A 24,687-nucleotide genomic window follows, 5' to 3' on the forward strand; every position below is an offset into this window, starting at 1 on the left:
AAATCAATACTATACAATAAAAGAACTTCTGGAAGTTTCTCCAATAGTAACAAAAACTGCATGGTACTGGCATAAAAATAGATTGGTTGATCAATGGAATTGAATCAAAGACACAGAAATAAACACATACACTTGTGGACACTTGATTTTTGACAAAGGAGCCAAAACCATACAATGGATAAAAAGAAAGCATCTTCAATAAATGATGTTGGTCTAAATGGATGTCTACATGTAGAAAAATGCGAACAGGTTCATATTTATCATCCTGCACAAAACTTAGGTCCAAGTGGATCAAAGAACTCAACATAACAGGAGATACACTAAATGTATTAGAAGAGAAAGTGGGAAAGAGCCTTAAACTCATTGATGCAGGAGGCAACTTCCTGAATAAAACACCAACAGCTCAGGCTATAATGTCAGTAACTAATAAATGGGAACTCTTGAAACTGAAAAGCTTCTTAAGGCAAAGGACACTGTCAATAGAATGAAATGGCAGTCTATTTCTGTGTTTTTTAAAGAAATAACAATTACAAAATTCTCAATATAGGACTTTATGATTTTTCCTATTCAAATTAAGCAGCTACTATATGCTATGCTGTTCAGTACTAAAAGGTGAATATTCCTGAGCAGAAATCCATGTTGAAAAACTTGACACCCTGCCCTTTCAGCTACGCGGCCATTTGTTCTGGAATCAATAATGCTCTCCTTCTGCTGCGCTGTACCTCCCCTCTGCTGCTCACCTGGTTGAGCACACAAGCCATCAGTTTTCCTCACATTTCTCTGCTCCTTCATCAGTGTTGCATAAAATCTAAATCAACTGTGACAACAGCAGAGGGGGAAGTCTTATTCCATTCTATGGCAATCTGCCTTCCGGTGCTGTCAGCAAGAAAGCGGTACATTGAAACAGACCATGTCACAAACGCACGACCTGCTTTAACTCGAATCTGCTCATCTAGGGCAACACCGGAGTGGTAGAATAACAGTGCACATAGAAGGGATTCATGTTTAGTACGAGAAGAGTACAGTTAATGTAGACTGGCAGGTAAGGAAAATAATTTAACTGTAGGACACTAGGGAATTTATTTTTAGCTAGCTATTTTTGTCAATAATAAAGCCCAAGGATAAATATTGGCAATACATTGATGTGATTTATTTCGACCACCGGAGACTTCTTTAAGTATTCAGTTCAAGACTGGTTGTCTTCTATCAGAATAAACCTCAGCCAGTGTTGACTTGCCATCCATCTGCAGAACAGCCACCTAATACTCACATTCCAGTGCAAATGGGCCTCACCTGCAAAATAGACCTGCTCTGACAAGAACACCATCCATTTTATGTACCTCAGATAATAAGGGTCTAGAAATACATGATATCTTTCTGTGTCTCTCATCTGAGGATGCCACAGCTAATCAGACAATTTCAAGAAATTGGAGGCTATATTCATGTCACCTAATTGTCTTCTTGCAATTCCGCAAATATCAGGCAAAATGAAGCATCTGTCATATGCATCCCGACTAGAAGTATGAGACACAGCAGGAATCAAAAGCAATAGCATCAGATTCCATTGACTACCAGGGGATGGAGATATTTTATTTAATTGCTGCTTATAATTTTATTTCTGTAGCCGGTACTATTTATAGCTCTGTAACATGAAGTAAGTAACTTCCTTTATTCTCATTTTGCCCTGAATCACTAGGAGTTATATCTCAGCACGTAGAGAAATGAGGACAATGCCAACATGCTGAGAACTGGCATACACACTAGATTCTAATATTTTAAGACAACCATTCACCATCTATAAATTTTGCTCATCAAATGTTGCCTCTTCGTATGTCTATTTGTAACTTACTCTTTCCTGTCAATACCTTGGAACACTGATCACTCCATCATGTGCAAAACTAAAACTCAAAATACATAAGATAATAAAAATGCTCTAATTACCCTTTGTGAGAAAAAGAGGGGGAAATGTGATGAAACAAAAAGTAAATGAAGAAAGAAAGAAAAAAGTAGGGAAATAGAGAAAATGAATTAAATGGTGCTGAATAATAGAAGTAGAGGGAAATATAGTTGAAATGGAAGCAGAGTGAACTTTGGATGGGTTCCTAACACAGTATAACTACACTACAAAACAGTGTCAGAAACATCAACCAAGGACCATGTGTGATGTGGACCTAGACAGTAGCACAGTCTCCTTGTGAATCCTACATGTGGAAAGTAGTGACTACTTCAGGCATGCACTCTGGCCACTGAACTTAGATGAAATTTTCCCTGGCACGAGAGTCTTGCCAGGCTACAAAGGAAGAGGTTACAGATAATACAGATGACACTTGATAGACTAAGGTCAGATATTAGGGGAAGAGGGCTCCCTTCTCTGAGTACTAAGGGAGGGAGGGAGAGGGAATGAGTGAGGAAGTGGGGATCAGGAGGGAAAAAGAGAGGGGGCCACAATCAGGATGTGAAGAAGTTAAACTGCAGAACAAGCAGGTAACTTACATTGCTAATCCCACCATATGGGACTAGCTCTGAGACTGGCTGAAACATGAATGTCTAGGCATAGACAATGCTTCTTATTGACTACAGAACCTTTATGAATTATTATTAGATACCATTCTTCATATGGCATGAATGAAGATTTACAGATGTCTTCTTTTCCTGCTCATACAAAGAGCAGAAATCCATCCTTAACTGTTCTGTGCATCACACACACTTGATATACTTATAATTTTAAGACTATATAATGCATGTGAGAAATTATATGCTTTCAGAACAAAAGAACCAGACACTGACGTTGGATCAGATCTGATAGGATGGATTCCTCACAGCGTACTGGACACTGACATCCTGTTTGGAGATAGGGGTTGGAAAGAAAGAAGGGGGACTATAAAAATATATAGGGAAATAAAACAAAAAGTAGATTAGTGAATCTACTACTCAACTTAAGGCCTCAATCGTCACTCACAAGATATTTTTAATTCACTGCTATAGAATTTTGTATATAGATGCAAAATAAGTTCTAGATACAATGGTATAGAATTCAAATATAATATTATTCTTCACACATAATATATATATATATATATTCTACTTCAATATTATTCTTCACACACTATATATATATGTATATATATACATATATATATATATATATATTCTACTCCAATATGATTTAGTGTGCCCATATAACTCAATTATAATACAAGGTTTATTTCCAATGCTTTGAAAGTGTTATAGCAAGTTGTTTAGGAGGAATAAGTTATACAAATCAAATGTTAGTAGATTAAATCATGGTCATGTCAATTGCTAGTCTGCTTTTATCACAAGAATATACATCTTATGTGAAGCAGATAGATATGACTCTATAGAAAGATAAGGCCCTCAAAAACCCCCAGAGACATGCAGAATATGGCATTTAAAAATGTTTTTATTACTTTAAAGATTCATTGACAATGAGACAGGTTAACTCCTGGCAATACCCAGCCTACCTCAAAGAAGATGATGATCATCAAAGAATCTTCTTATGGAGATGGATTCAAATGTAGCAAACAAGCCACTGGGAAAGAGGTCCTCATTTCTACCACAGACAGAATTCTGACTAGAAAATAGCAAGCTTGGATGCAGTCAGAGTTGACAGCCAAACTCTGCCATGACAGGTTAAGCAAGTCCACAATATTTCCTGCCTCACAATATGTCTGTCAGATATATTGGGCCAGAAGGCTGAAGAAGATGCTCCAATGTTATAGAGAGTTTTGTGTGACTATTCAGGTAGAAAACTGTCTCTGTCATTTTTTCATTTGGAAAGCTACTAACCTGCACTCCCAGCATACTCAGGTAATCAAGTTTACTCCCTCTCAAGTCTCTGAAGGAGTTGAAGACCAGGTAGCTTAGTTTTACAATGAAGCTTAACTGTTTAGGGGTTAAGATGTTTTTAGGTCTAGGTAGGTGTTCTAAGTTGATAATGACAATACGTGGTGGAGATTGATTTAAATTCAGAAATTTAGATGCACCAAGAAAGGAAAGATGTCTTCTTCAAGGCTGTCAAATACAAATAGCCAAAACACTAAGAATGTAACATTTACATAATTCCTGATTGTGTCATAGTTCTTCTTGCTACAGGTAATCTATTGTATATATGTGTGATAATATAAATGTATATGTAAAAATAAATTAGTTAATTTTTAAAAGGAAGAAAAAACTGAGCTAAGACATAACTGACAGGACAAATTACTTATGAAAATAAATGTAAGACAAGAATTCAGGCAACAGCAATAGCAGTGCAAACATCTTCCAAATAATAGCAAGGAGGCACACAAAATTTAGCCAGTGGACATCTATGTTGGGCTAATATCCCTTTATAAGGGAGTATAAACCGTGTGCCACTTTCTGGGTCTGGATTACCTCACTTCACTCAGGATAATCATTTCTAGTTCCATCAATTTGCCTGCAAATGTCAAAATTTCCTTATTTTTAATAGCTAAGTAGTATTCTATTGTGTAAATGTACAACAGTTTCTTTATCCATTCTTAGGGGACATCTAGGTTGTTTCAGGTTTTGCCTACTATGAATAAAGCTGCTATAAACATAGTTGAGCTAATGTTCTTGTTGTATGGTGGAGCATCTTTCGGATATACGGCCAGGAGTGGTATAGCTGTGTACTGAGGTAGCAATATTCCCAAATCCAGATTGATTCCCAAATTGGTTTTATGAATTTGCACACCCACAAGAAATGGAGGAGTGTTCCCCTTTCTTCACATCCTTGCCAGCATGTGCTGTCATTTGAATTTATTGTCTTAGCTTTTCTGATGGGTGTAAGATGGAATCTCAGAATTGTTTTCATTTGCATTTCCCTGGTGACTAAAGAAGTTAATCATTTCTTTAAGTGTTTCTCAGCCATTAGATATTCCTGTGTTGAGAATTCTGTTTAGCTCTCCACTCAATGTGGGATCGGGTGAGATGCTGGGACTTGCTGCTGGACTCCAGGTGAGAGAGGTATGGAAGAATGGGAGATGGAAGGACCCAGAAGGTTCAGGAATCCCACAAGGAGACCATCACACCTAGCTCTTCACCTGATAAGTCAGCTCTCCAGGACTTACTTCATAATATTTTTGAAGAGGCTTTGTAGTATATCTCGATATCTTATTTTACTAATCCATTTTCTTTGATGGTTCTTTTGCCCTTGTGATGTTTTTGCATGTAAATATATTCGTAGTCACAATTTTATTCATTAGGAGAAGTTCTTGGAAATGGATGTCTAGGTTAAAGGATGTCCATATTAATCACATCAATGATCATGTCAAGGCATGTGAGACAGTGGCCCTCTTGCTTCCTTTAATGCTCCCAACATCCTTGTTGGTGTCCCTATGTCCCTATAAACTAGCACAGAACACGGGCCGTGCAAATTTGCACACGGAGACTTCAGAGTTTATCCAGAGTGTCACTGCTTTTGAGGATCATGTCTCACACTGTCACAAGAATTCAATCCCAAGTAAAATAATTCATTAAATATGGGGCTACAGGCTTGTCTTTCTTTTGCACATCTTTTATTTTGGTGTGTGTGTGGCGGGGGAAGGAGTGCACTGTTTAAGACTTTCAACTGTGTACTTGTTAATTCTCTTGGTAATTGTAACACTGGTAAGAGGTAAGGTAAAATTGAAGGAAAGCTATATCTACCTTGTAAGACATGCCACCGTCATAGTGTTTGTGCTTAGGGAAAAATCAGTATTTATTTTGTAAACAAAACTCAGAGGAAAACTGATCACATTATTTCATTATTTTCCTTTGCTGCCCCTATTGTTAGGCTCCACATCACACATTTTGTGTTAACATAGTTCATCTTATTTGGTTTTTGTTTGTTTTGTTTTCTTTTGTTTTATTGGTCATTAGTGAGCTCAAAAACTGTAACTGATTAATTGATTACACATCAGTCCTGAGGCTATGTGCCCTAATCACATAATAAAGGCATATAGCCTACCCCAGTCGTATAGGTTGTACCAGGACATACACACACACACACACACACACACACACACACACACACACACACAGACACATACACACACGTGTGTGTATATATACTGAGGGGGGAGAAGGAAAAGGAAGAGAGAGAGAAAGGAAGTTGTGCTAGGTTTAGGTGTAAGAAAATATATGATTGAATTTTAAAAGTGGGTCACACACTCATATTTGTGTGAATTAGTCTCTGCACAAAATGTGTTGATGACGCCTCAGCAGCAGCTCCTCCCTTAGTTGAGCTTCACTATATTGTTTTAACTTCTTATAAACAGCATGTGTATCTACATGGAACGTTTTAGACAAGATAGTTATTCAAAAAGTAGTAAACATTTTATTTATATCAAAATTCATTGACATCTAAATATCTAACCTGACTAAAGTATATTGAAAGTAAAAGACAGCTGACAGTGTTTTGTAAAACCACATGACTTGAATCATTAAGGGTCTAAATCATGAAGCAGAAAATCTACCTATTGGACTTCATATGGCATTGAAAAATATGTTTTTTTAAATTTCCTACAATTATGGGTTTTTAAGAAAACCATCACTTAAGAACTCTGTGCAAACACTACAAAGAATGCCTCCAGCATACAGTTACTTAAGTTATTTTAACTCTTTCAAAAGGACTTTCTATGGTCTTCCTCATCACATCACTCAAGCTCTCTGGCTGGCTGTAAAGATGTGCAGTGCTTTTAATAGACTCTGTATGACTTAGCACCTTAGACAGGGGATGGTGGGGCTGGGGGCTGGGAACACAAAAGGCATGTAAATAATTCTGCAGAAAGGTGCCATCCTGTTTGTATAGGAGACTAAGGTGAGGCTTCCACTCTGAAGCCAGCTGGGCTGAAATAACTTTGAAACATCAGCAAAACGTTTAAATAACAACAGAAGAAAAGGTTGTCATCAAATTTAGACAAATCAAAAATCTTCAAGATGGCACAAAAGGAGAGAGTAGGGACCATTGGGCTACATTCCAGCCTTCTTAACATTTGTCCCCTGACACGTGTTTAAAACAAAAGAGTAAGGAATTCTAGGAACTTACTAAGAAAACCAGTTTCCTCAAAGCAGTGACAATCATGGGAAGAGCTATGGATCTGGGAGAAGTTTTCTGGTAACTAGAACTAGAAATGAAGGATGGCCTTGAAGAGGCCAGCAGCCGGCCTTACCAAGGCAATGACAGAGAGGTGCAGGGCTGCGTTATGAGTGCTGAGTCCTCCCGGGCACACGTTCCGGAAAGCAAGGTCAGTAATCTACCAAGCATGCCAAGCCCCACCTCTCTACCTCTACAGTTCTCAAAACTTTTGGTCTTGAGAGCTCTTGACAATTTAATAAATCACTGTGGAATCATTGTAGCTTTCATTTATATTCAGTAAAATATATACATAAATATAAATAATAGATACAAATATACATTTATACATGCATAAATTTGTCACATTGCACAACTAAATTATTAACTTTTAAAATACAAGAGCACACATTCCCTCAACTGCCAGAGCAATTATGTCATCATACACTCTTTAACCTCTAGAAAGTTGTATTGCAGACCTGTGAAAGAAGTGATATGAAAAAAAATACTCTTGATATCTCAGATGCCTTGATGATTTGGGTATTTCAGGGAACAGGATCACACTGTGAGAACTCTTTAAGCCTTATGTCTGTGTTTTATGTTTTGAGACCAAATGGAAGTATCAGTGAATAAAATTCATATTCTGTAGCCCAACTAGGCTTCCGCGAGAGCTCCCAAACGAAACCTGTCCCAGCAAATCCACAGTGCACACCAAAGTTCAACAGTGCTCTTAGTGCAGCTTCTGGATAAAACTAAGCCTTCGAGATCCCCATGCTAATGTGCAGGGAACTGCAGAACTGTCTCATAACTCAAGGCTCCATTGCTCACATTCTCGTCCCTTTCTTTGTTCTGTCTCCATTCTAGGATGCATATCTAATTAACAGTGAGTCTGAAAGTATGAGCAGAGGCTGCCTTCCTGAGCTACTCAGGGTGGGCAGATAAGAGTGAGAGTGTACTAATATTTGCTGTGTTCCCTACACCTGGTAAAACATGTTATTTGTCTTTCCTAGCTACTCTAAATAGTAACTGGATACTGCCTGATAGAAGAACTGTGAGGAAAGAGATTTCTCTGTTTTTTCTAGACCACACTCCTATGACGTAATGTTAAAGGTCTGCTTTAGCTTAGTAGCCAAGAAAAAATGTGGATGCAATAAACAGGTCTGTGTGCTTTGAACACACATTTTTTTTGTTTTCAGTATTTATGATTTGAACATAAAAGTAGAGATATGTCTGGCTGTATGGAGGTGCTTCCTGCATTGCCTGTACCCATGCATATTCCTTTGTTGCCGTTGCCTGCCTATGTGTCACTTTGGTTTTATTTTCAACTCCCAAGTGGAAGGCTCCAGTTCTTTTCCACGTCCTGCAAGCTGGTTTCCTCAAGGAATATGCCTCATCTTATAGTTACACAAACATGTGATCTTAATGATCTACACACAAACCTAGCATTTTCACTTTGCAGATCTCAATTAACAGAATGTTCTCTGGAAAACAAGTGCAGTGAGCACTCAGTGGGCACCAGGCTGCCAAATGCACCAGTTGCCTTCATGAAGTTCAGTAAAACATTTGCAGGGGAATGTTTCTGTGCAGATGGAATTCGCACTTAATTGTTTTGTCAGAGATTTTTATCTCCTAGAATAACCAGAAAACAAAGTGTTTGAAGTGGTGACATGACACAATGCTCATTATTAGCAAAGTGCTTTCCACCCCTTGCGCAACATCTGAGCTACTTGTTTCTGACCCAGTGCAGAAGCTTGCCCAGCCTTGAGAAGCAAGAATGGGTTAGAGGTATTGTTCCGTTGGCCACAGGCTGCAGACCTGTTTTCTGCATCACTCCCACCATGCTGTTTCTATGGGGCCTGGGGTGACAGTGGCAGGAAACTGAACTCCAGTGTCACCTGCTTCTTCCACCAGACTCACAGCTGACCCCACTACTGGCTTGCATGGCTACAGGACTTTTCTCTTCTCTACGAAGGGCCAGGATCTGTGTGGCATCAGGCTGCAGATGAGCCACGCTTCATTGAGATTCAGGTAGCGATTCCATAAGCAAAGGCTGCAGTGTCATTAAAGTGGTGGGGAGACAAACAACACTCGTGCTGCATACCAAGTGGAATCCCATTTAACTGAATCATTTTCTTATGAATACATTCCATGCTGCCACTTTGAGCCACTGGTGTAAAATATGCTGGGGAAAAAAATGGGTCTCTGCTAATTACATTTCATGCATATTTCAGAACTTTGCATGGAGGATACAAGAGGGCGGTGATCATAAAAGGGAATTTTATAACCAGGTTTACCTGCATTTTGGCTCAAAATATGAACTAGAGGCTACCAAAGATAATTATGATTACATCGTGAGTTGTGTTGGCTTTAACACAAATGCTGTGATTCCTTATAACTCTATCAGTGCTGCTGCTGTGACAGGCAGGAAATTAAATTCCACTTTAATCCACCTGGACACATATACTTCAGAAGAGCATGTGGCTGTCGAGTATTTCCTGCCTGTATGCTGCTTACCAGTTTTATCATTGTAGATTTTAATTGTATTTTAGAGATTATAATATATTTACATCATTTCTCCAACACCTCCCATAAAGCCCCTTCCTCTCTCTCTTTCAAATTCATGGCTTCCTTTTTATTAATTGCATAAATATATGCATACATTCACATACATCCTAAATATAACCTGCTCACATACATCCTAAATATAACCTGCTCAGTCTGAATAATGTAAGCAGTATGTGTGGTTTGGGCCTGACCACTTGATATTGGATAGCTACATATGTGCTCTTCTCTAAGAAAGACTATTTCCCTTACTTTCAGCATTTCTTAATTTCCTACACTTCTTTGTGTAAGTCTTTCCCCCTGGCAGTCTTTCCCCCATCCACTTCGGCATGTCTACTGTTGTTGCTCTTGCTCAGTTTATGACAGAAGAACCTGCATTCACCGCTTTACTAAACCAATGTAATTCCTAACTACACTCTAAACATTTGTCCTTATCCTGCCCATTGATCAGTGTAGTGCTTACTCCTCATCAAGGAAGCTTCTCCTTGTAACAGGAGACCATTGCCTTTGCTTTTGTTAGGTTAAATTGACAAAGGGAAACACTGACCTTGGGGAGCTATCAGGACAGTAACAGAGTAGAAAGTGTCTTTACCTGCTTCAGGAGGGAATTATAAAGGACACAAGTGACCGCTTTCAAATGGCTCTTCACCCTCTGGCCAGCTTCATTTTTCATGGCCAAGAAGGCAAGCTGATTATTGAAGGAGATGAAAAGCCGTCCATGGGCTTCATCAAAATGGAAAAGGCACCTGAAGTCTTGACTTTTGGGGAAAGAACAAGCTATCCTTTGAATGGACAGCTGGTGTTGAATATCCCAGAGTCTCAAAACCTGCATAAGCATGATAAGAAGGAAAAATCAAATAAACATATAAACCATAACTGTCACAGGCAGTATCTTTCCATTTCTCTCTTGACCCTGGTTGCTTCCTCTGCAGCAAAGTAATTGCTTTGGGCTTCAGTCATGACACTGGTGTTTTGTGTTTCAGTTGCCTCGCCCCGCCCCCCAAAAAAACCCAAAACTATAAGTTTCTCTATAGAAAACATTGAGTATTCTCCCAGACTCTGAGATCAGGCAATAGGCTTAGTATAGGCTTAGAGAAGGCAAAACAATGATTTCCGAAAAATGTTCGTGCATGGATCCCACGATCTATGAATATGTCATTTTACAAGTCAGTAGTAATTTTTCAAGTGTGATTCAATTAAGAATTTTAAGATTGGCTAGTAACCAATAGCATTGCCAATAGCGTAGGTTGATTGAGGTTTCCCATGGGATCACTTTGCCAACAACTCAATTAGATGTAACACAGTACCAGAACCAGAGGCTTCATTTGGTGACAAAAGATGTGATTCTGTCTCCTCTGGAATTTGGGGATTGCATTTAGATCACGTTCATGTATATATTCTAGGAAGTTTCTGCTGTATTTAGTTTCTCTGCAACCCCTCGAATGGATCTTAATTTTACCTATTGTTCACCATATTCTCTCCCTCACCCTCATTTCCCCTGTCAATCCCCATTTCATCCCTCTGTTACATTCTCCTCGTCCGTCCATAACTATGCATTCTATTCCTCCTTATTAAGGTGATTCAATCACCTCACCCCAGTTTCTTCTTTATATTTTACCTCTGTGGTTATATGGATTGTAGCTTGCTTATAACAGACTTCATATCTCACATCCACATCCACATATAAGCAAGTACATATCATATCTGTCCTTTTAGGTCTGGTTTACATTACTCCAAGAACTGGGGACTAGATAGGCCAGAGATCAAGAGTAAAAACAATGTACTACTGCTCCTCTAAAGAAATGTAGCAACAAAATGACTCCCAATGATATTCTGCTACATCCATAGATCAGTGCTTTTCTCAGCTATCATCAGAGAGGATTCCTCCTACATTAGATGGGAATAAATACAAAGACCCTCAGCTGTAAAATATGAAGATACTGAGAGACCTCAGAACATTTACTCCTAAATGGCATGTCTCCATCAATTCCCTCCCCCTTATGGCTCCAGTAACAGTGCAGAATAGGAGGGGGAAATTTTTAAGAGTCAGAGGGGATGGAGGACATCAAAAAAACAAGGTCATTTGAACCTATCAGGACTGATGCACATAGGAACTCACAAAGATGGTGACAGCATGCACATAGCCTGCACAGGGCCTGATGAACTCCCAGTGATAAGAATGGAAGTACACACAAGTCCCCCTCCCTAACCTAGAAACTATCTCTAATTGTAACCACTCACAAATGAAAAGTTGTATTCTCCAATGAGATATCACTGGGTATGCAGACTACTCTTAATGGCAGACCTCATCCACAGTAGTAGATGACAAGAAGAAATTAACTCAATGGTATTTTGGTTTTTTTTTTTTTGTTTTTTTTGGTTTTTTTTTTTTTTTTTTTTTGGTTCTGTTTTGGTTTTGCTTTTGTTTTTTGTTTCATAATGCTTTGTCTGGGCATTTTTTCTTTTCTTTACTCATTTTTTGCCTTACCCTAGAGGTCTTTTGCTTATATATTCTGGCTTCTAATTCTGTTCTTTTTATAGGATTTCTGTGTTCATCAATGTGTGAATCTTTGATTCTTTATGTGTTTCTTGTGTTTTTCCTTTAGCTTTTGGTGTTTCTGTTCATTTGTTTGTTTTGTTCCATTCGGGTTTGTTTGTTTTTACTTTATCTTACTTAATATTGTTGTCTTCTTTTTCTAGATGTCTGTTTGTTTTGCAATGAGATAGATTGAGACAGGGTGTAGATTTAGGTGGGTGGAGAGGTGAAGACAGCTGGAAGATAAAGATATCATAATCAGAATATAGTGTATGAAAAAAATTGATTTTCATTTTTAAAGAGGAAAAACAATCAATAATAACAACAGAATGCTTTCATATTTATTTCCAGAGACTTGGTTCAGTGATTAAGAATACTGTTGCTATTCCAGAAGACCCAGGCTCAATCCACTCCTGGTCACATCTAGATGATTTCTGATCATGTTCATGTTGTTATTGTTCAAAATCTTGTTTTGCTGAAAATAGTCCCCCTTCTAGGAAATAAAAATATTTCCAATCAAAATAATAACCTGTGGCATATATAGGTACTTATTAACAATAACTAATATTAATGGGCAGCAAATTCCTAATAACCATTTTCTGTTGTGCTATTTAAGTAACTTATATTATCTTAAGATTTGTTTCATTTACTCATACAACTGATAGCAAAACTTAAAACGTAAGAGCCATAGCCATGCTAGTTTATATCAAGTTATTTTGTGCCACTATATTTAAAATACAAGTAGTTTAATTGGATTGTACATATTCCTTGATTTTGCTTTAAAGTATTTTTGTTGTTGTTGTAGATGTCAAAGTCAATTGGGCCCCTTCACCTGTTAGTCAAGTGTTCTACCACTAAGCTACAAAGTTAAGGTTTGTTGTTTTTATCAGAGATATCCTGAGCACTTTCAATTAATAAACCCACGAAATCTACTTCCATTTATGATGTTTTTATGTTTTCTCTCTGATGGAAATCATGCAACAACAAAGATAAATTGCCAGCAATGTGTGAGCACTGCTCCCTGTGCTCCTGCAAACTTCCTGATAGGAGGCAACCTCCCTCACATTCCCTAAATTCCTCTGCACTATTTTTTCCTATGCAAATGGGTCTTACATTTAATGTTAAAGACACCTTAGTTCTTCTAAAACTTCCTACTTTTAACTCATTTTCTCAGGCAACTAAATCAGAACCTTTGAAGATGGGCTCAGAAAGTATTATTTTAAAAATAACTGTTCTGCTAAACAGAGAATTCTCAACAGAGGAATATCAAATGGCTGAGAAATTCTTAAAGAAATGCTCAGCATCTTCAGTCATCAGAAAAATGCAAATCAAAACGACTCTGAGATTCCATCTTACACCCATCAGAATGGCTAAGATGAAAAATTCAAGTGACACCACATGCTGGCGAGGATGTGGAGAAAGAGGAACACTCCTTCATTGCTGGTGGCAATGCAAACTTGTACAACCACTTTGGAAATCTATCTGGCACTTTCTCAGAAAACTAGGAATAGGGCTTCCTCAAGACCCAGCTATTCCACTCCTTGGAATATACCCAGAAGATGCTCCACCACACTACAAGGACATATGCTCAACCATGTTCATATAAGCCTTATTGCTAATAGCCAGAACCTAGAAACAGCCTAAATGTCTCTCAGTAGAAGAATGGATAAAGAAACTGCGGTACATTTACACTGTGGAATACTACTCAGCTATTAAAAACAAGGAAATCCTGAAATTTGTGGACAAATGAATAGTACTAGAAATGATCATACTGAGTGAGTTAATCCAGAAGCAGAAAGACTCATATGGTATGTACTCACTTATAATTGGGCAGTAGCCCAAAAGGCATGTCCCACGAAAGTCTTCACTTACCAGGAGATTGGGATAGATGTGAGGACATCCTACTGGGACTCTATAGGAGAAATATAGGAGATGGGGAAATAGAAGGACCCAGAGGGTCCTAGAAACCTACAAGAAGAGCATCGTGATGGCTGGATTGGGGTCCAGGGGGGTCTGCTTTAACCATTGCACTAACCAAGGAAAATACAAGTAGTAAACATTGAACCCCTACTCTGATCTAGCCAATGGACAGGACATTCTGCACAGTTATGTGGAGAGTGGGGACTGACTCTGACATGAACTCTGATGCCCCATATTTGACCACCTCCCCTTGGTGGGGAGGCCTGATGGCACACAAAGAAAGAATAAGCAGGCTACCAAGATGAGACTTGATAGCCTATGACCGTATAGTGGGAAAGGAGCTCCCCCTTGGTCTTAGACCTAGGGGAGGGGAATAGGATGAAAGCGGGAGAGAAGGAGGAACAGGAGGATACAAGTGATAGTATAACAATTGAGTTGTAGTCTGAATAAATTAGTTAAATAATAATAAAATAAAAAGTAAAATAGTTGAAAAATTAAGAGAGATCAAAGATAATAATTATGGTAACATTTAAAGATGAATGTCAGAGATGAGGACATAGTTGGAGAACAACGTTTTTATTCCTGAGGGGAAAGTGGTAAAATGGTATTTTTAATATTAAATAAATTTATCTTTTATTAGTTCATGAACATATTTTTCTTTAACCAAAATTCTCTCCCAATCATTATACTCCTCCACTCACAACAAAGTCTTTCTCTATTCCAACTTCTCCTCTGAATTTCATGGTGTTTGTGTGTGTGTGTGTGTGTGTGTGTGTGTCTGTCTGTCTGTCTGTCTGTCTGTCTGTCTGTCTGTCTGTCTGTGTAACCTATTGTACTCTTTGTGGTTGTCTGCATGAGCTTGAGTGAGGGGTTATTTACTTGAATGTGGGTAGTAAACCAGTACCTATGCCTTTAAGAAATGTGACATGCTCTCCCCCTGCAATTTTTAATTGTTTTTCTGGGATAAGAAACAACTGTTACCTGATGTTAGGCAGCTAAAACCTGCTGCTAATGTATTCAATATGAACATTCTGTGAGACTATATCCTGTCAAACAAAATACACTGTGTTTATTGATTATGATTTTTTTGTATTACTGGAAGACTTAATTATAAATGGAGCTGTTATATAAAGTTATATCCAGGGCATTCAGCACCATCGGTTCCTGTCTTCATAATTTTATACCTAAGCCATTCACGTTGGAGAAACTTCCGAGCGCCAAGCTTCTGCACTGCAGTCTTCAAAGCCCCCCGCTTCTCCCAGCAAACCATGTCCCCACTCCTCCTCTTTCTTTTCTGTTTTTAAAAGTATTGTTGTGAATATGTGTATGTAATAATTTCCATCAGCATTCTCTTCCCCCTTTCACTTTTCTGCTATTATTAGGAAATTATCAATCTTTCAAACCATGTACTACATGGAATAAAATCTCATCTGCTGCTGACTCAGCTTTCACATGTGCACTGAAAATAGAGTCTTTGTCCATCCACACATTTACTCATGAGCTTTCTTATACATGCAGCTACTTATTTATAAATGTAATGTTTGCAGTAAAAAGAAAATATTTCTTTATTGTAGTTTTATTTGCCTGTATGAATAATAGCAATTCTGCTCACCTCTGCAGGGAGCTGGGTTCTGCACCAAACAAAGTGCCAGTCTACATCTTAACCACATCCTCCTCACAATACACTCTCAAATGTTGTGATTTTGGAATATTTAGATAATGGGCTGAGCAATTTTACCACAGTCTCCACACAACTGACATAATTTCAGAGCCGGGAAGAGTGCTTCAACAGAAAGGTGAAGGAATGACTAGATAAAATCACAAATGACAAACCTGAGTTGGATTAAACTATGACCCAAGTATCGGAAGTGGTAATGTGCTGGTTTCTCCTTCTCACACTGATAAATGCTATGGTATTTATGATATTGTATTATTTAAAAAGTTGACAACTGACATGAAATGATGTCAGGAAAGTAGGTCTTCATCACGTGTAAAACTAAATTTGCTTTAATAAAAATCAAATGTTTGGGTCTTTATTCACAATATATAAAAGTGGAGATGAAATAAAGAGCCCCAAGCAGGCTCTAACTAAGCATGAATTCAAGATCCTGACTAATTTGAGTCAGAATAGCCATTTTAAGTTGCTAGACATCAAAATATAAGTAGATACAGCATATGTGGAAAAGAATTTATGAAATCTAATTAAATTTACTGAACCAATTATTCAATGGGGATTTTTAGGGATTTAATATTATTATTAAAAAGAAAAGATAATTAATAAACAAAAATAAATTACTATTAACTATATTTATATTTTTCTGAATATGGTGATATGCATCCCTAACCCTAGCTCTTGGGAGATAGAAGCAGGAAGGATGTTTAAGGCAAGCATGGACTACATGATGCCCTGTCCCAAACAAAATAAAACAACAAACATATGTAAATACATTCTGTGTATATGTATGTTCATGTATATCTGTAAATGGTCATGCAGTTATGTGTGCATGTAATGTGTATTTGCATATGAAGGGTGAAAGTTGATATTAGATGTATTCCATACCTTTCCACCTTATTTATTTTGAGACAGAGTCTCTACTGAACAGGAAGTTGTCTAGTCTGGTTGGTCAGCTAGTGTCTGGAATCCTCCTGTTTCCACTTCTCTGGCACTAGGATTGTGGACATTAAGCATCTAGGCCTATGTTTTTACTTGGGTGTTGGGCATCCAAATGGAAGGTACCATTCATGTGCTCTGTTCTAGTTTGCTTTCCCTTGCTGTGATAAACACCATGGTCAAATGCAACTTGGGTAGGAGAGGGTTTACTTTGGCTTATGTCTCTACTATGAACTAAGGAACTCAGGGAAGAAACTCAAGCAGGAATCTGGAGGCAGGAACTGAAGCAGTGACTTGGGAAAGTGCTGGTTCCTAGATTGCTCTTTCATAAACCCAAGACCATTTCCTCAAATGTGTCATCACACACAGTAGGCTGAGCTGCTCCCCCACAATCAACCAACCAAACAAACAAACAAACAATCAAAAAGTGCCCCATAGACTGGCCCACAAGTCAATATGTTGGATGCATTTTCTCAGTTAAGATTTCCTCATTCTAGATGATTTTAGTTTGTGTCAAGTTAACAAAAATCTAACCAGCACATGTGGCCAGGCCTTTTCAAAACTAAGTTATCCCTCAATTCTCTAACATGCTCATTTTAAACTGTGGCTTAGTCAAAATTTAGATGTTAACTTAAACAAAAAAAAAGGGGGGGGGGGAATTTATAATCCTCAAATAATAACTGTACTTTTGAGAAACATTTTTGCAAATGACTTGATTGATGAGCCTGAATTAATATATGACTAATAGGATCAAGATTGAACACAAAAGAGGTGGCTAGCCATCATCGGTATTAAAGCCAAGTCATATGATATTAGTTATTAAGCAAAGACTGCTTGTATATAGAGATTAGTATTGACTGGACCATAAAAATTCAGAGAATGGTTCAGGTATGGACTAAGGAACGACAGAATATTTATTTTTATTTATTTATTTTTAATTTTATTAATTTATTCAGATTACAACTAATTTGTTATCCCATCACTTGTATCCTCCCATTCCTCCCTCCCTCCAGCTTTCACCCTATTCCCCTCCACTAGGTCATAGGCTATCAAATCTCATCTTGGTAGTCTCCTTATTCTTTCTTTGTGTGTCATCAGGCCTCCCCACCAAGGTCGTCACATGTGGGGCACCAGAGTTCATGTCAGAGTCAGTCCCTGCTCTCCACATAACTGTGGAGAATGTGCTGTCCATTGACTAGATCAGAGTAGGGATTCAATGTTTACTCCTTGTATTTTCCTTGGTTAGTGCAATGGTTAGAGCAGATCCCCCTGGGCCCTGATCCACCAGTCACGATGTTGACTGATTTTGTGTGTCAACTTGAAAGGAGCCTCAGTTAAGGAAATGCTTCTGTGAGATCTAGTTATAAGGCTTTTTCTCAACTAGGGATCAATATGGAGGCCCAGCCCATTGTGGGTGCTGCCATCCCTGGGATAGTATCTTTGAGGTCTATAAGAAAGCAGGCTGATCAATTCATGTAAAGCAAGCCAGTAAGCAGCACCCCTCCATGGCCTCTGCATTAGCTTCTGCCTCTGGGATTATGCCCTGTTTAAGTTCCTGTCTTGACTTCCTTTGGTGATTAACAGTAATGTGGAATTGTAAGCTGAATAAACCCTTTCCTTCCCAACTTCCTTTTTTGTCATAGAGTCTCATTTCAGAAACAGAAACCCTGAGTAAGAAACTCTCTGTGTCTTATCAGACCACCACAGATTAAAACAGGCTACCAAAAACAACAGAAAGAACACAAACTCATGTAAACTGAACAACTCTCTACTGAATGAAAACTATGTCAAGGCAGAAAATTTGAAAAGGAACAGTCATAGGGGAGGGGAATAAGGGGAAAATGGAAGGGAGGGAAGAATGGGAGGATACAAGGGATGGGATAACCATTGAGATGTAACAAGAAAAAAATTAATAAAAGAGAAAAAAAAGAAATTAAAGACTTCCAATATAATTTAATGAAAATGAATATAAACCCAAACTTGTGGGAAAAATAAACTAGTTCTAAGAGGCAAGTTGATAGCACTAAATGCCTACATAAAAAAAATGAAAATTAAAGCCTAGAGAAATAGCATACTAAAAAGTTAATAATGCATTTGAAAGCCCTAGGGGAAAAAGAAGAAAGAAATAAACTCAAGATTATAATCAATTAAGTAGAAATAAAAACATTAAAAAAATCAATGAGACAAAGAGTTGGTTCTTTGAGAAAATCAAAATGACCAATGAATCCTTATATACATTAAATAAAATTTACAGAGACTGCCTAAATTAACAAAGTCAGAAATGAAAAGAGAGCCACAATTATGAACACCAATGAAATCCAGAAAATCATATAGACATACTTTAAAAACTTGAACTCCACCCAATTGGAAAATCTAAGAGAAATGGGTAATTTTCTTCAATAGAGATACTACTTACCAAAGTTAAATCAATATCAGATAAGTAATTTAAATGATCTATAATTCCTAGTGAAATAGAAACAGTCATTAAGAGTCTCCCAAATTAAAATAACAAAAAAAGCCCAGGAAAATGTGGGTTTAGCTCACAATTCTATCAGATTTTCAAAGAAGAGTTAACACCAATATTCTTAAGTATTATTCCACAAAATAAATAAAAGAAAGAAAATTGCCAAATTCATACTATGAGGCTAGAGTTATCCTGATTCTGATTCTAAAGCCACCTAAAGCCTCAACAAAGAAAGAGAATCACAGACTAATTTTCCTAATTGAACATAAATGCAAAAAATTCTCAATAAAATACTGGAAACCAAATCCAAGAACACATCAAAAAGATCATTCATGAAGATGAAGTAGGTTTCATCCCAGAGAGGCTGGCATGGTTTGATATATGAAAATCAGTAAATACAATCCACAGTATAAGCAAACTGAAAGAAAACAGCAATGATAGCACCAGATGATCATCTCAAATTTAGAAAATGCCTTTGAAAAAATCTAACAGCTTTTCATAATTAAAAAAATGCTGTGGAGATTAGAGATATGAGAAACCTTAATATGAAAAAGTCAGTTTATAGCCAGGCACTAGTCAACATCAACTTAAATGGAAAGAAACTAGAAACAATTCTATTAAACTCAGGAACAAGACAAGGTTGTCTACTCTCATCATATATATTCAATTAATAAGAATAGCTAGAGCATTAAAACCGCTGAAGAAGATCAAGCATGTACAAAGTAGGAAGAAGGAAATCTAAGTATAGTTATTTGTAGATGTTATGATAGTTTATATAAGTGACTCTAAAAATTCCATCAGGAAATTTCAACAACTGATAAATACTTTGAGCAAAGTAGCTGAATACAAATTTAACTCACAAGAATCAGTATATACAAATGACAAACAGACCGAGATAAACTAGGGAAACAACACCATTTCACCATAGTCTCAAATAATGTAAAATAAATTAGAGTAACTCTAGCCAAGCAAGTAAAAGATTTGTATGATAAAAACTTTAAGTCTTTAAAGAAAGAGATAGAAAAAAATATAAGAAGATGGAAAGATCATCTTTGCTCATGGATCTTTAGAATTAATGAAGTAAAAGTGCTCATTCTACCAAAATCAATCTATAGATTCTATGTAATCGCCATCAAAATTTCAACACAATTCTTTGCATACCTTGAAAGAACAATTCTAAAATTCATACAGAAAAATAAAACTCAAGATATCTACAAAATCCTGAACAATAACAGAGCTGCCCGAAGTCTCACCATTCCCAATTTCGATTTGTACTACAAAACTATAGTAATAAAAAGAGCATGATGTTAGCATAAAATCAGGCAGATTGACTGATGGAATAAACCTGAGATTCCAAACATAAATCCACACACCCACTATTTTTTTATTTAGAATGCCAGAAATATGCACTGGAAAAAACACAGCATCTTCAACAAATGGCTCTACTCAATCTGGATGGCTACATGTGGCAGAATGTAAATAGACTCGTATTTATCACCCTGCTCAAAATTCAACTCCAAATAGATCAAAAACCTCAACATAAAACCAGATACACTGAATCTGGTTGGAGAGAAAGAGGAGAATCACCTTGAATTCATTGCCACAGGAGATGACTTTTTTAATAGAACAGCATTAGCACAGGTACTAAAATCAAAAATTCATAAATGGGACCCTATGAAACTGAAAAGCTTCTGTAAGGCAAAACACACATCATTTATGCAAAGTTAGCCTACAAAGTGGGGGAAATGGCCTACCAACTCCATATCCAATAGAGAGCTAATATACTCAATATACAAATAATTCAAAAATTGATATAAAAACAAAATATCCTAAATTTTAAAAGGGATTATAAAAAAAAGATTAGATATCTAAACAGAGACAAAATAGAGGGTAGAACTAAACGTGACTGTCAATATATATAATGTTCAAAATCCTTAGCCATCCGGGAAATTCAAATCAAAACTACTTTAAATTTCTGTCTTTCACCTGTCATAATGGTTAAATTAAATACACAAGTGACAATTCATGCTGGCAAGGACATGGAGGAAAGGGAAACACTCCTCTATTGCTAGCGAGAGCACATACTTGTACAGCCCAATTAATATGATGGTTCCTCACAAAGATGTGAATCAATATACTTCAATATCCAGCTATACCATTCTTGGGCATATACTCAAAGGATGCTTTATCCTACTATAAGTCCACTTGATCAATCATATTCATTGCTGTTCTATTCATAATTGATAGAAGTTGGAATCAACCTAGATGTCCCTCAACAGAAGAATGGGTAAAGAAAATGTGATATATTTACACAACAAAATAGTACTTAGGTCTTAAAAAAAATCACCATGAAGCTAACAGAGAATTTGATGTACCTATAAAAGAATCATGTGGATTGAGATAACCCAGGCTCAGAGAGAGAAATATGGAAAATATTTGCTTATATCTAAACATTTGCCATTAAATAAATAACAACAACTAAGCTAGAGTCCTTAGACCCAGAGAGGTAGGCATAGATGAAGGTTTTGGGATGGGGGATGGAATTCTTTGGAAGGAAGAACTAGAATAGATTTTATGTGTGGATTGGAGCTTGGGGTTGAGGGGACAAGAATGAGTCAGGTGAGAAAGGGTAGGGGCAATGTTATTGAGGGAAGGAATGAGAAGAGAAACAGCCAGAACTGAAGGACATTTGAAGGACAATATAGAAAGCTAATGCGGTGGAAACTTGTTATTATATATGAAGGCAATCCTAATGAAATCTCCAAATAATAAGGGAGACAGATCCTAATTGGCCATCTCTCCTTAACAAACTCAGCTTCAAATCTCAGTACTGAGTTTCATCCAATTGATTTTTGTACAATGGGGTTCTGTGGGAATCCTCAAACAGCCCAGGGTTTTGCCAAGACAATAGATTGTGCTCCACAAACTGACAACAAGGACCCATTGCCCAACACAAGACCCACACAACTCATTGACCATAAAAATGTCAAGCTAGTGCTTATATAGAACCACCACACTCATGTTCTAGTGGTTGTGACAGACTCTAAAAGCAACCAAAAGAAAAATGTCAACATCAACCAAACTATAAAACCTTTGGTCTACAATCTGTCCTGCCTGAAAAAAAATATGCTAGGGCAATGGTGGCACAAACCTTGTGGGAGTAACCACTCAAGGTCTAATTTGGCTTAAGGACCACTCTATGAGATGGAACCCATACCCAGTACTGCTTGGAAAACTAAGAGGCAGAGACTAGGTAGGTAGCCCAGAGTAAAAGCAAATACTACTGGTCTAAAGTGAAAAATTGTGAACAATACCTTTTTAATTAATTGGAGACTAAATAAAAGAATCATGTCCAACTACAATAAAATAGAATATAAAATAAAGAAAAGAAACAAACTGCATACATCGACACATATATTCACAAAAAACATCTGTGTGAAATTTGTTTAGGAAAATATCATACAGAAATGTATATTATACACAATACACATATATACAAATAATTAGCACAATCTTGTATCTATACATAGACACAGACTAACATATAATAACATTGAACAGCAATATAATAAATATATAACAGCACTCCATATGAGGACCATAACGTGTCCATTTTCCTGGGAGAGAAATAGCTTTGAAGGAGAAGTGGAAATAAAGTGTTTCCCACTTTGCCCCCACCGCCCCCCATAAATCCTTATCACTTGTAGTTTTTAAAGGAGACACTGAAGCCATTTGCTTGTTCAGTTGAAACAAAATGAAAACCCTTTGCCTCTAGATGAACAGATGCAAGCTGGGATAGGTCAAGACACATGTCCTGTCCCACGGACCGGTCATCAACATAAAATCCCAGCGCGTCTTTTACCAACCACAGTTGTACAATAGGCCAGGCTCTGGGAAAATCAGAACCTCAAAGAAAAGGCTAAGTTAAAAATCAGTACAATGGTGTTTGCCAAAGCAGGCGCAAAGAGGAATTGGACTCAGCTTTCTGAGTGGAACACTGGCCCACAAAATGAAACTTTCTCCTCCCCCAACAGTTAGTCCCTCCTTTAAATGAGCGGATAATCACATTCCTGCAGGACCTTTCTACCAGCCACTAACATAGTAAGAACAGCAGCGTTGGAGGAGCCCAAAATAATTTTCCATTAAACTATAGCAATTTATTATAATATCAAGTTTTAAAGGAATAAAATTGTTTCATCATCCCTTGAAAAGTGCAATATAACAACCTTCCAGTTGCAACTCATATTATGAGGTCTGACTTTCTTTGATCCACAAATCTTCTAATTTAGCAATTGATTGATGGTCGCACAATCTTATCAAGGGCCCTTTATAAAACAAGACGTTGTTTCATTTTCTCTGGAGTTCCAGTTTAACTACAATCCTATAAAATATCCAAAAGAGTTTTGCAGCACTAAAGCAAAGGCTTAGCCCAGCAGCAGAGAGCCCCGCTGTTTTCTGTAGACATAAGGAATCAGATTGTCAGGCATTTATCAAAGTGAAATGCATGCCAACCAATGTGAGAGACAAGCTGTACATTGATGCAACAGTTTAGAAGCCGCAGTGAAAATTGAAGGACAAAACCGCTTTGGAAAGAGTCCAGGTAGAAGTAATATTGATCACAGCTGTATGTGATCAATCCTGATCCAAAAGACATGTTTTTGCGCTTGCTTTTAAGGTTATAAAACCTTTCATGGAGCTCCATAATGATGAAATGTCTGATATTTGTTTCATTTTTTGTCTGGTTCTGACTTATTCACTTAACTATAATTTATTGAGGACCTTACATATGTATGACACAATCCAAGAAACCTACAGTTCCTAACTTAAGAACACTAACACTGACCTAAGAGTTACACTTCTTATATATTACCTTCTACTGTGCTATTAAAATATTAATATGTACTAGGTCCTAGGAAAAATAAAAATAAATTTAACAAATAATCATTATCTTCAAGTCAAAATTTTAAAGATAAAATAGAGATGCACAGTGCAAATTGTGTTAAGTTCAATAATTGAAGTCAGAACAAAGTGAACAAAGTGTTCAAAGACCTCAAAAAGTAAGACAACTAAATCCAGGCGGGCATCCTAATAGGTCTTTTATGAGTTTCTTCACTACTTTGTATCTGAAGCAATAGTCCTTCCCTTAAATCTAGCAACATGTAGCCATAGAGTAAACACTGCAAGGTGTCACATGTTGTGGAAGACACTGAGAATATCAGACTAAAAAAAAAAAACTGGTAACATTGTGTAGAAGCAGAATAATGACAAGCGTATGTTCTAATGAAGGACAATTTAGTACACAGAAGGAAACACCCACATCTCCATGAGCAATTACAAAAGATCTGAAGACTACCACACACCCCTCTGAAAGACTGAAAGGAAACTGCAGGAGAACGCGTGCCTTGCAGTGCTCGGAAACTGTATGGTGGTAAGAGCCAAGAGCTGACACAGCTTGAGTGTGAAATTAATGATTGAGAACAGAAAGAAGTGAAATAGGCTGGACGATTGGAGGAGGGTTT

General features: G+C 37.3%; 1 protein-coding gene across 8 annotated transcripts in view; it reads right to left on the reverse strand.

The window, feature by feature from the left end:
- Nucleotides 1–24,687, reverse strand: part of WDR49 (WD repeat domain 49) — a 143,201-nt gene that overhangs the window by 73,342 nt on the left and 45,172 nt on the right. For all 8 annotated transcript variants that reach the window (XR_014776645.1, XM_084768381.1, XM_084768379.1 and 5 more), the window contains one exon: nt 10,230–10,463. Coding sequence is in view for 7 of the 8 variants with exons in the window: in XM_084768381.1 (XP_084624507.1) it covers nt 10,230–10,463 (234 nt within the window). In the remaining variant the exon portion in view is untranslated. The remainder of the gene's footprint in view (nt 1–10,229; nt 10,464–24,687) is intronic.

This window comes from Acomys minous (genome assembly GCF_964271855.1).
Source record: "Acomys minous genome assembly, chromosome: 19".
Lineage (NCBI taxonomy): Eukaryota > Metazoa > Chordata > Mammalia > Rodentia > Muridae > Acomys > Acomys minous.